The 13,646-nt window shown below is 39.8% G+C and overlaps 1 protein-coding gene across 21 annotated transcripts in view; it reads right to left on the reverse strand.

Moving 5' to 3' along the window:
• LOC110981663 (muscleblind-like protein 3) overlaps positions 1 to 13,646 on the reverse strand; it is a 158,929-nt gene that overhangs the window by 16,914 nt on the left and 128,369 nt on the right. For 16 of the 21 annotated variants that reach the window (XM_087145439.1, XM_087145425.1, XM_087145426.1 and 13 more), the window contains 4 exons: positions 9,909 to 10,013; positions 7,758 to 7,937; positions 6,592 to 6,816; positions 1,167 to 1,232 (listed from right to left, as the gene is read on the reverse strand). In XM_087145439.1, the coding sequence (XP_087001565.1) occupies positions 1,167 to 1,232; positions 6,592 to 6,816; positions 7,758 to 7,937; positions 9,909 to 10,013 (576 nt within the window). The remainder of the gene's footprint in view (positions 1 to 1,166; positions 1,233 to 6,591; positions 6,817 to 7,757; positions 7,938 to 9,908; positions 10,014 to 13,646) is intronic. The other 5 variants (XM_087145437.1, XM_087145435.1, XM_087145438.1 and 2 more) reach the window with 4 other exon arrangements.

A 13,646-nucleotide genomic window follows, 5' to 3' on the forward strand; every position in this document is an offset into this window, starting at 1 on the left:
CCAGTTCATCAAAAGAATGTGTTCAAGTGTTAGCTTGCTGCTTGATGTATATTAGACAATCAGTTGTTTTGCTGGGTCTGGGTTCTTCAGAAATGAGAAGAAAAGGCAATCAGTGTTGAGTTTCACATAAAATACCCAAACACGCAGGAATTGACAATTTGCTTCGCTCCTGAATTTGGGTTGGTAGACTAAGTTGAAGACAAAGGTGAGCTGTCTCAACCATGTAAGTGTGGGTTTGTACAAGGTTTCTGCAATGGCAACCAGACTGGTGAAGAAAGTAGTAACTTTCATTAGCACCATAAAATGTCGAACTTTCTATCAAGCAGCAAGTTAACATTCCATCCCTATCAACTACGCTCGACTTTGATTGGTTTTGTTATCAACTGACATCAGTGCACCAGTGAATGCCACTGTAACAAGAACTACAATCAAGGTTGTCAGAACTCCCTTGTGGCTATGATGATATTGAAACTGCCTCTGCGGGCTTAGAGATCTTGTAACCAGTGTACTTCCCAACGAAGTTCTCATAAGAGCATCCTATGAAGTTCTCATAAGATATGCTCTCCTGTTGAACTTAAAAGAAATTCTTTGTTTTGTTTATTGATTTACTTATTGTTGAGGAAGGTTTTAAATCTATCTGTGTGCATGTTTTGGGATTTTTCCTTTGGAATTAAAGTCGAACATCTTTTTTGTATTTCAAAATTAACTAGATATGCAAACATGCTCTTAACATTTCATCATAGATTACATGTATATTGCCTGACTTTGAAAATGGAATCTAATAACTATGCTGAAGTTATCTTTGAAAAGAAGTTTTTCAAGGTTAATGACATTCAAAGAGCAGTCCATACTGCATCGTCAAGATCGCAAGTCCACTGGAATCAGAAAATAAAGTCGTCATTCCACTGGAAAACATATCAATTGGAAATAGTGTCTTCATTTATACACTGGAAACAGACAATGTTTTGCTTTTGAAGTGCTTCATACTTTGAACACTGCCACCATTTTGGCAAAAAAGGATGCAGGTGCCATCACCACACGTGCACTGAGTGGCCAGTTTGGGAAAAAAAGAACTACTTAAAATCTACATAAAATCAGAGACATTTACATAAATGAATAATAATCAATTGGCAAAGCATAAAGACAAACAAGACTACTTCCAGTACCAGAATGATGTCATCGGCAGGCTCCCGGGCTCGTTTCTTGCTGATTGTTTCAGGCGTGGTCGGAAGCTTATTAGTATGCGCAGCCATGATGGATTTTGGCCAATGGGATTGCAGCATGGGACAGGCAGAGTCATTAACATAAACCAGCAAGCAGAGCAGCAATGCATTGTGGGTGGAAAAACAAAAGAAGCAAAGGGTGGATGTCAGTGACCTCATGCATAAATAATGAATCAAGAGAAGAGAGATAGAAACACACAGTCGACTCCTCAACCCTTGTTTACTGTCTACGAGTCAGTTCATAAACCGGTTTAGCAATCTATAAACCAGTCATTCTGAAGCATTTCAGTTTTGCACAAACATGTACCATGTGATCAAATTTTATTTCAACATGCCAGAATACTAACAAAGAAAAAAAAATCAAAACAACGACATTTCAACTGTATTTATGCAGAAACAAACATTCAAAAGTCGCCAGTGTGCTTACGTTTAGGTTTCTTCAAATCATTCTCTTAAATCAAGACATTTCTAAAAGATTTGATTCATTTCCAAGCCGGCAAACCAACCCCATATGTGATTCAACTCAAAAGGGGAATACAAAATAGGCTCGATGGTGCTGCTGACATACACCAGTGCATAAAACAGGTCCATTCCAAGGCATTATTAGCAAATTGTACATGAGAGGGGGAAAAATAAGACAAAAACTTCACGAGGATGTGTTAACATTAACAATCATGAGAGGTACATCATGTCAGACAAGATGAATCAGATGTCAACTGGGACTGTAACAACTGGTTGGATCAGACTAGTGAACATGCAATAGAACTTGATTGTTTTTTTTTCCCCCAAAAAAAAACCTGAGGAAAAACTTTACTGAAATATTGAGGCTTTGCACGTAGACTACTGATGATTGTTGGTCTGTTAAAACACAATGATTACTTCAGATCATCCTCTTTGAATTTGAATAAAATGTGGTACACTGAGTTATCTGATTGCACATAAATGTAAAAATTTGAATTCCCCAGACTAAAGACAGTGTGATTCGGGGCAAGTTTTTCTCTGGAATAGACTGGTTCCTTTGTGCCCTTCTTATCCACTGAGAAGGGGGTTTTTGTTGCAGAGTGTCTCTTATGTAACAAAGCTTGCCGCGAGTCACGAGGTACAGTTTTTAGTATGGAGAATTTAAACTGTTATCATCATGTGAATTTAAAGAACTCAGTGCACCAGATTTTATTGAAATTTAACTTTTAAAAGGCTTATTAGATGACACTGTCTCTTTCAAACAGGCAAGCTCCTCACTGAGCTTTGTAGAAAAGGACCAGATTTTTCCATAAATTCTGCTGCAGTTTTAATTTGCTACTCATTTATTGCACCCCAAACCTTCTCATTAAGCTGCTTGAGAGAAATACAATCAAACAAATTACAGCAATGAATATGAGGATAAATCTTCAGATGTTTCACTTTGTTTTTTTTTTTTTCAAATGGAGGAAAACAGGAGGCATAAAAATGGTGCGAAAAAATAGTGTGAGGAGTACGAGTTGCCATGCACATTACGCTACAGATGACGGATGTGTCAGAACAAGTAGTGAACTTTGGATTTTATTCAACAATGAAATCAATGACAAAAGTAGAGGACTGGGAGCCATGGCAGACCACCGATACGTGCAAACTGCTCTGTGAAAATGGATCACAATATGTAATAAGCAAGTACTCAATCTAACTTTTCTAAAGTTTGTCCTGAAAAGTTTTTACTCTTCAAGGGTGAAACAGAGCCAATGCTAGATATTTGAGTGTCTTTTTTAAAGTGAATTTTCTGTAGGGAGAGAGGCCAAAAAAGATTGGAATGGTTTCAAACAACTGTATTTCAAAACCACAAGCACCGTAAGAAAACAAGATGCACAAAATACAAGATTATTCTGGTTTTTTTTCCCCCCACAAATAAGTGACTCTAGACATGATTTCGCATTATGTGATTGATTTTCACAAAATGAGTCACACGGCGCTGCAAATTTGTGGCGGGGGCAAAGCAAGGTTTATCTACAAAACCACGGTCAACTAAATGGAGAGCTACAAAGATTACTTTGAGGATACTGAATTGGGCAAAGCATTTTAAAGTGCTGAAAGCCTCTTTGTGATGGGGGAAAAACACCACGAACCAAACACATTTTTTTCCAAAAGCTTTTAAATGAGTCAGCCAATTTTCATTTTTTTGCGCAGATGCTATTGCATGTTCACTCTATTGAGACGGCTTTATAAGATGATGACAAACTTAGGAGGAATTGCCCTTTGGTTACAAACTACTAAAGTTTTAAGTCCTATGCTGTTATCAGTTGTCTTAAAATGGTGGATCCTGAAAAGATGTCCTGGTAACACTTAAGATACACATAAAGTGCCAAGTACATGTACTCAGTAATCAATCTAACTACTCAACTCATTACGCGACATCAAATCTAATTTTTTTACTGTTTGGTTAAGATCCTACCACCAAGCTACAGAGACACAGACTGCTGTGCAATATGAAAGAAGAAAAAAAAGGAAAGTGCTCTTTATCTCAAGTAAATCTTTCAAGGCTTGGACTTATTCCAAATTGCCATGCATTTGTGCAATTTTAAAAAAGAAAAGAAAAAAGGAAATTAATTTTAAAAAGGATTTACACGTCAACAAACTTAATTTCCTCCACTAATTTTTAAGACAGGGTGGAAGGTAAAATTAAAACGTTTATAGAAAATGGATTGGTTTAAAGCATACGGTAATTCAGCTGTAAAATATTCATGAATGTGTCGGCCATTTTAACAGTAATCCTCCATCTAACCAGTTAATATTTACATCCACTGCTTAATTCAGTAAGTTTCTCTAATATACCCCAAATTAATTGACTGGTGTAATCAGAGCACCACCTTGCCTTTTTGTATTTACTCTTTTGTGTAAAAAAAAATATTCTAATAATGCCTTAATCTGATCCCAAAAAAAAAACTCGCTTTCAGTAAAGTTTAGGACTGCCTGCCCAATGCTGCAACCAACAACTCTGCAAACAGTAAAATATTTGCGTTAACACAAGGAGAAACCAACATTTTGTAATCATCAAGAACACAACAAAACACTGGTTTGTGTAAAAGGGACTTCAACATGAACAATAATTCCTATTTCAAGTATCAGACAGGAATGAATATTTAAAAACTGATTTTGGCAGTGTTCTACTGAAATATGACACGTATCAAAAGGGCTACAAGAAGGAATACACAACATATTCATAAGAATTTGAAAAATGCACATCAATTAAAAATCAACAGCACAGCATCTTGTTTGAAGCAGTACTGCATTACGATTAAAACATCCATGACAGTTGTCCGAGTATAGCTTGATCTACTGAAGTCACACCTGCAATTTGATTATGTAACATTGCCCGCAAAAAAACATTTTACAAGCTACAAGGTTTATTATTGAATATATTATGCGCAACCAAGTTTTCCCAGATATGCTTACAAAAGTATGACAATCCCCCTTTTATGCAAAGCAATATCACTCTGCCTTGAGTGTCCCATGCACTGATAGGCCAGAAGTGGGTATAGGGCTGTTCCATTATGCCATAAGGGGGAGGGTAACGCTTGTGCAAAATGACACTATGACTAAGGTCGTGAAACAGTGGTTACATTACACTGGACACTGGGGTAAGGGTGGGGCTGGAGGAGAGGTGGGGGCGGGGGGGCGAAGGAAAAGGTAAGGGAAAAGAGAAAATCAGACAGGGAGGGTAAGAAAAATGGAAGTCACAGAAACCATGGAAAAAGGAGGGAGAAATTCTTTCACTTAAAAGGTTTGAAAAAGATGAAAAGACAATGAAAAGGGGAAAGGTCTAAAGAATGTAATTCTTTGTCTTGTTTCAGAAAAATGCAATTCTCTTTTCAGGGCAAAAGCTTAAAAATGGACAAATTACTGCTGCTGGGTCACGTGCCTTCTTTACAACTAACCCATTTCAGATTGTGTCCCTAAATCTCATTCGTTTTAGATGACTCCGATGGGTTTCATTCTAACTGTAGACTTTCCTTTGTTTTCATAAAAATTTGTGCACCCTCTTCGGTCTTTATCTGCTTGAAAATAATGACAATGAGATTGCCTCACGTTTGCTTCAAGATGGCCAGTAAGAGGAAGGAATTATGCCCATCTCAAAGCTTTTGAATAGTTCTTTGACTATTTTTGTATAGAAGTTTTTAACAGCTGGGATCTGATGGGTGAAAGTCGAAAACAAATTTCACTAATCAATACCCTCTACCCTTGGACAGCAATAAATGTTTATATCATAGTGTTATACTTTTAAACTCAGCCCTGACCCGAAGCATACTCACAAAAGTTCCCAACTGATGAGGAAATAAAATCTGATCGGGGATCAGAGTCTGTGGGTTTAATACGGCAGCCATCTTGGGTGTCCTGGACACAACTTGATGAGGTTAAGAACGAGGCTATATGGCCAAAAAAGTCTGGTGCCGGTGGCGTGGTGATCAACTCCATAGCGATCCTCACCTTGAGCACAGGGAGCTAGACAAACATGGCTGCCACTGTTTTCTACTGGGCTGAACCAGAATATTCTGTAATTTCTACCCTATCAAAGCAGCGCACATTCTATCGTGGATGGAGCGAAACTTAGCAGCTATAAAAAGGCTATTTCCAAAATGCATTGAAGGCATGATAGGTCAATCTTCTGACAAACTTTAGTTTTCAAAAAGTTGTGATTCTTTAAATTTGTTTAGCAAGAAATTGGAGATGGCTTGTCTGAAACTTTACACATAGCAGGAATCAGAATCCATTGGTGATTCAATCTTTTCATCTCATCAGTTAATGCAAGCATTTTCATTTAACGCAGGGCTGAATTTAAAGGCTTACTGGAAAAATGAAGCTGAGAGAGACAGAGGTATAAAAAAAAAGAAAACAGAGCTGGACAAGTGGCAAAGGCAAGTAGAAAGGGCTGACTGACCGAGACAGTGAGAAAAAGCAAGATGGCGAGATTCAGATACGGTTCCATTGACGCCAGACAACAGAGTTATGTTAACTGCTGCATTAGAAAGTGTCAAGAGATACAGATCAGGTAAGAAGAAACTGGTTTAATGTTGGCTGAGGTACGGTAGGAGAGGGAGGGGGTGTTGGGGGAGGGGTGGGGGTGGGGTAGGGGTTGGGGGTGGGGGTAAGGGAAGATGTGTATGTGGGCAGGTCATCAACATCATATGCTAGGTTTGATTCAACAACCACAAGCTACACAGAAGGGACAGGGAGGGGAAAGGCTTCTAGTGCTACTGGTGACCCCAAATGACTGGGAAAAAAAGAGACATTTACGCTATCTAACACTGGGAAGATTGTTAGACAATATAGACATGTGAAAAAACTACTGAGAGAGAGAGAGAAAAAAAAAACTGAGCAGCATGGGTGCTGTGACACTCACCACAACGCTAGCTTGGTTGTTATTGTGTTGGGCGGCCTTAATTTTGGTCTGGAGATGCGCGGGCGGGTGGAAATATTTGCATTTGTCGCGACTACACCGCCCCTTGATGTAGTCCATACAGACGGTGACGGTGTTGTCTAGCTGATCTATAGCAGCCCCCTCCGCAGGGTGGGCAAATTTACACTCCGCCCGCGAGCAGTTGCCCCGCTGAAACTCACGACAGACCTGGGAGGAGGAGGGTTTTTTGGAGGGGTAGGGGGGTTAAAAAAATTAAGGAAAAAAAAAAAAAGAGAGCAAGAAATTGGGAAAGGATGGGGTAAGAGGGTAGGAAAGCGCAGTGATCATGAGAAGTTGGAGAAGAGGGAAATGAGGCGATAGAGCACAAAAAGAAGAGACCATCAAACAGTTAATGTAGCAGGAAATCACAATGACACCCCAAACTACCAACATAGCACAGAAAAAAATTCTTAAGGGAGGGGGTGTGGATTTCAATATCTTAATTTAAAGCATTGAAACTGATGACCTTTGAAATGACAACGCATTAGGTGTGAGGGAGTTGGTTTTTGGTCGTATAAAAACCCAATGAGGTGTCACAGACATTTGACCTCCTAGCGCTCAAACTGACAATAAAAATGGACAGCCACGGCATAATCGCAACACATTTGGAGTTTTTCATCAAGTGACCAAGTCCCAGACAAGCCATCCTGCTGCAGCTTAAAAGAACATGTGCGTAAGATGTAGCGGTGTCTTAATGAAACCAGACAGTGTCTCATTTTCCTCAAAATGAACATAAACTTTCATATCATCCTCTATCTAGCAAACTTATTAGGGTCCATCAATGCCCATTCTTTTGGGAATAGCCTTCTCAAATTCAACTTGGTTTGATCACTGTGCATGTTTTGTTTGGAACCAGCTTTAAGTTACACAGCCAATACACAGCATTATTCTGATTTGTGAATTTTGTGAAACTCACACGTGCACTTGATAGTTCCAGTAGAAATGGCCCCTCTATCATAAAAACTCTACTATGAGGGAATTCTGGAGATTCAAGTAACTCCCAACAGAACCACCATATTTGAGGAATGGACAATCTCGGGGAGTTAGCGTGAGAAAAAAGACAGGCAAACAGGACAAACACAGAACAGGACAGGATTTGATATTCTTACTTCCAACTTGTCGTTCTTGGGACGCTGTGGAAGGTAGGGTATTACAGTTCCATTTGGGGTCAGTATCTGACCAGGTGTGGGGAAATCCTGCATATGACTTGCTGGAGCCATGGTGGGAGCTGCTGTCAGATATGGTGAGTACATAGAGTTGAGTTGACTGGGCACTTGGTTGGCTGTGGGCTTGGGGGGGAAAATAAAACAGACTTTGAAGCTGACATTTGGAACTGAAATGTGGATACAATGCATTTGCTCCCCTCCAAAAAAAGCGCAAGTTCATTGAGGTTTGGTGATCATAATGACAGCTTTGCCTTGTCAACACTTAGGATTGGCTTTTCCATCTGGTGGTCTTAAATTGCAACAACCAATGCAAATATATCCCCTTTTCCCTAAAACGCTGGAAAACTAGCAGTCAAACAAAAGTCCTCTTTTGAGTGAAAGTCTGAAATGAGTTGGCTCTTGTAACGGAACACCGTTTGACGGGCTAATACATGCATGTCAAATTAGCAAGATTAAAAAATATACAACCTGACATTTAACGAACAGCCATGCAGATTCTCCATACTCTTAGTGTTGTGTTATTTCAGCAACAGTGCAGCGTGTGCAGCGAGTCATGCTTACTTTCATTCAAGCAACAACCATCAACACAAAATGCTTTTGGAAGGCCTTTAGTCATAAAACATGCATAACAACTTTATCAAAAACACGCACACTGACATTTTCTGTTTTCAATACTTTTGTGGTTTTCAATTTGTCTTGATTTTCTTGCCTACTGCAAGAGGGCAGGAAACATCATTGTCACCTTGACACACACTATGGCTGACAATGGCAGACTTTCATCATTTGGAGTAAGGGCTCAAGAACACTGCGCACTGAACACGCAATACACTTCTGTCAGTATTAGCATTGGATTAATAGCATACACTGTTTCCTGTTCATGACCAGAGCTTAATTTGGGCATGAAAAGACCGGTGTCAGTGTGATTATGGTGCCCTCACTTGGTTGTGAGCAAGGATGCTGACAGCTTGTATGGTCTAAACTACGCCGAAGGATTCACACTTGAAATTCGTTGAAAGATTTAGTGGCAAGTCCATGAATCCAATTCAAAAATAGCTTGATGGCTACCTTTAGAGTAGAAACACTCATAATAATTTATACAAGAAGGATGAGGGATCAGCTCTGACCAAGCTGTTATCTTTCAACCTGTTTCCCCCAGCGACATGACTACAGTGAACACTAGGCCTAAGATGTGGCATTCTCAGTGGGCTAATCACGATGTGCAGTGCTCTTAAGAAACAGTCACTTTTACAGCCTTGGGCAAATAGAAAAAGAAAAAAATAGTAGGGGAAGGTGTGTTTCTCACGCAACATGTCTATTGAGTGTTTCAATTGTGGCCAGGCTCCACAATTCACAGCCTATCTCACTTGAAGAGTGAAAATGTTTCACTCGGGGACAGTTTTTGGCAATCCTATGTCGACTGAAGATGATGATTCACACAACAGTGTGAGTTGTGTGATATGTACGTGTATTTGGAGTTGAAGAGTTCAAAAGTTCTTCACACGGCTGATTTGGACTTGGCATGAGTTTTCTTTTAATTTTTACTGTTATAGAATTTGATTTGGCATTCAGTTTACCTCACAAATTATCTCTCCTTACAGCTGGGAGAATGGGCTTTTTTTAACAATGGGGTAGATGACTGTCCATAGATCTAACAGGTATAGCTGCACAATGGTAACATGCCTCCCAACAGTTTGGGAACATAAAGTAAAATGGTTTACACTCCAACTTTTGAATTCATTTCAGAACTTAAGCTTGATTTCAAGAACACATTGAACAAACAAGAGCACAATTTCTGAAGAAATAAATTCAGATTTGAGTTCTAAAGGTCTGAGGTGCAAAAAGCAAGACTGAAATAATGTTCCCCTTTCAATTACACTAGCACTGGCAAAATTACTACATTTATTTTATGAAAGGTTGTCATCAACAAAAACCCCACAAACTGCACAAGTACTTTTCAACATTTTGAAGAAAGCCCAAGCACAATTGACAGATTTTCAGGCTTCTTGGAGAAAAAAATTCCACTTGTCTTAAGACACTGAACTGAAGGGGAATGAACCAAAACTAAATGTAAAAAAAAAAAAAATCATAACTAACCATGGAAACAGGCATGGGGTAGAAGTAGGTACTGTAGAAGGATGATTCAGACACAGCGGGTGATGTACTGAGGGCAGGAGAGGTACTCAACGCTGGGGATGGTGCCTACAGGAGCAACAAACAAACCAACAGAAAAAAAGTGCGAAAAACAAGGCTCAATCATTGCTGGAATGGTGGAGAGCTCAACACGAATATCCATCAGCATTAGGTTTGGTTTCTTGCCTGTGAATATTCATAATCAACCTGGATTTTCCCAAGGAAGGGGAGGGGGGGTTGTGTCCTGCATTTATTCATAATCTGTGTTGATGACACTTGGTTAACACACTGAATATTCATGACAGAGCCTTGTTTGGGAATAGTTCCTTCCTATGCAGGAGTACTGTACATAATTATGGTCTCAGCATGACTACTGTTAAACTGAATGTTCACAAAAAAGACAGCTTGTAGCTAGGGCTTTCATGGCGATGGAAGTAAAACAAAAATGTGATGAATATTCATCACACACTCAATAAATACAAACATTACATGAATATTCATGATTAATAGGAAGTTATGTAGATAATAGTTTAATGGTCATTTCAAACAAAATCATATTTTTTGTACATGAAATGTTTTTCAGAAATCACTTTACATTTAAACTTCTCAGATAAATACGCCAATAGAACAGATGCAAGCCAAGAAAGAATACTGAAAATATTTTGCTGAAATCTGTAAAAGCGAGACAGATGAACAGCTACAGAAAAGAAGAAGAAGCCCCAGACAGACAATCGCAGCCTAAGATACATTCTTCACCCTGGGCTTAACTCCAGGGCACCACCAGTAGCAATTATAAACATCCCTACAGACACTTGGACTAAAGGGGTAGGCCATGTCAGCAACAGACACCCCTCAAGGGTGAGAAACAAAAGGACTCCCCATGGAAGGATAATGCAAGACTGACACCCGGACAAGGAGCGATTAATAAAGAAAACAGAAGGCTGTAGTGGATGGAGATGGAAACTGATGGGATCGACAGTCTCCAAGAAGGAAACAGGGGACTATGGCAGGAAAACATCTTCCGGGCTCAGTTGATGCTTATCTAAATACCCTGAAAAGGAGGGGGGGTCGTGGAGTTGAATCTGCATTTCATAAATGAAGCCATGTTGTGAATCTCAACACTCCAACGGGGAAATGTGTCCAGGATCCAAGTCCCCACAAAAAGACAAATACTACATTAGACTCTGAAGCGTGGACCTGTCCTATCCCATTGGAGAAGTCCAAACAGGGTATGTGTCAGCTTTGTATTCCACAAAATGGAATGTGTAGGACCTCTTCACTGACAAAACCCCAAACAGAAGATTGTACAGATATCCTCACACAGGATGGAATGCATGCGGTTCAATGAAAACAGCGTCCAAGAGTATGTTTACTCACACAAGCTAAACCTCTGTCTAAATCATCAAATGTAGGGTAAAATCAATCTCCCCAGGCGCTCACAGTTGCAGATATAAAATCCTTTATTCACACATCTCAAGTCCTTAATATGTGCAATGTCAGTTACTGGACATTGGCCGACGGGACAAGAATATTGACCACATCGGATTCACGTCAATCTTGCAACAGAATTGCCAAATTCTGAAATGCAGATGTACAAACAGCCAAGTCTGCCAAACTAAACAATGGACAAATCAATAAGTAACAAATAGAAAAGATAAATAAGAAAAATTAAAACTACATATATGGATCATCAGAGATGTCCCTGACTCCTAATGAAGAAAAAAATGTCAAGAAAATGCCAGCTAAAAAAAATCTACTGCACCATATTCTCTTGCCACTTGCATTGTGTACTTGCTACAGTGAAGTGAAACCCAAGAACTGTCTGAACAGAGGAGCTTTGCCAATGGCACATCATGCAGATGAGCCCCCCCCCCCAAATTGGCCATTCCCCTCTCTTGGACGGAGAGTAAACACTTTGAATCTGGCTACCAGAAAAGGGACCAAGGTCTGGACGATTTGCGGTGGCAAGAAATGAGAGGAAGAAAAAAGTCCTATAAACCTGCAACCAGAATGACCGTGTAATAACTGTCAGATCTTGAAAATTTCATGCTCCTAGGAGGAGAGCTGAAGTGCTGCGCATTTAGACGTCAGAGGAGAGACGTCCAACTTGACACACAGTATGACCGCTAAAGGAAAAAACCAAATGAAAAGATACAACACCATGACTCATGCACAAATAAAAAAAGGAACCAAAGAAAGCTGGAGAGAAGGCGTCAAGGGCCAGTTTGATTGATAGCCCCGCAAGAGACAGGGTCAGCTGAGTTCACCGGCTGGTCGAAAAAAATCACCGCTGTTGTAATTAATTCGAGCTGCTTTTGTCTGGAGGTGAGGACTGCCAACTCAGTGTATCCTCGTGTCAACGCTCCCAGACTGAGAGACCTACACTTGTTTTTTTTTTTCCCTGCCTCTCACGCTCTCTCTCTCTCTCTCTCCTTGTTTCTTTCTGCCACCGTGCTGGGTAATGATATCAGCCTTTCAGCGTTAAGTGGATCAAGCGTGGAAATTAAGTCTAATAAAGACCAGCTCTTATCTCGTCGGCGTTGTTGGGTGCTGGTGAGTGGCTCACTGAGCCTGTTCATGCAAATAGATCCCAGCTACCGCGCAATCTACAAAAAGCTCCCGGCAAGTCAATGAAAACCCAATGGAGGCAAATACTAAAACAAGAATTCATTATTCTTTACCTTCTTTTGGGGGAAACAACACAGTACATTGAAAAAAAAAAGAAGACAATATTCTCCTGGTAATAAGGCATTTAGTCATATTCCTGCTTTCAAAATGGTTGCTCAATCTGAGTTCATTGAAACGCCCAAACCATGGCAAATAACGCAAGAGTGAATACACTATCCCCTTAACCTTGAAGGAAAAGGAATAGATAATCAAATATCACAATTTTTTGGATTTGAACCCTCCTGAGCTCACAAAGACAATGGGAATTTCTGTCAGTTTTTAGCTTAGTGACTTGTTCCCTTGGCACCATCAAAATAAAACCAAATACATCTAGTCAGTTCTACATTTACTACTTGTCTGAAATGCATGTTGTCTAGTGCACGAGCGACTCCAGTATTTTCAAATTACAGTCTTTCTTACTTGAAATGAAACGGAAAAATAAATGAACACAATTGTTCTCAAGAAACAGTTGGCAACTACAGCTCAACCAAAGTAATATCTGAAACAAGGGGAGGGGGAAACATTACCAGGTCTATCCATTCTGAGTGGAAAGAAAGAGGGCATGTTTTTAAATGAAATCGACAGTCCTTTGGTACGAACTCACTGCATAGGTGCGCAAGTTTATGCGCATTTGACGCCCAGCACGTTGAATACGCGCAACAAATTTATGCTGGAATGTATGGTCTTTGTATGTATGCCGAATGCTTGCAAGAAACCGGTTGGAAAACTTCGCACCAGTCTGTTTGTCTTTTGCCGGTGAGGGTGCACTTCAATTCAGGGCGGATATAATAAAACGAACTGGATGAAAGTGCATTCTACGATGGTACAAATATTGAGGACCTTTTGTTGTAACGGCGGATGATCCTTCTTGGCTTGTAAAATAGTCTGCCATGTTTCCATTTCATTGAAGGAACAGAGTGAAATTCCAACAACTGAAACTGAAGTAAGTTGGAGTGAAAACAAACACCGAAAGCAAAAACTTGAAGTGATAAGAGGTTTGGTGACAGAGAACTTTTGAAGACAGACACAAATTAC

Source organism: Acanthaster planci, linkage group LG14 (genome assembly GCF_054643075.1).
Source record: "Acanthaster planci isolate LZ-2023a linkage group LG14, COTS_SCS, whole genome shotgun sequence".
Lineage (NCBI taxonomy): Eukaryota > Metazoa > Echinodermata > Asteroidea > Valvatida > Acanthasteridae > Acanthaster > Acanthaster planci.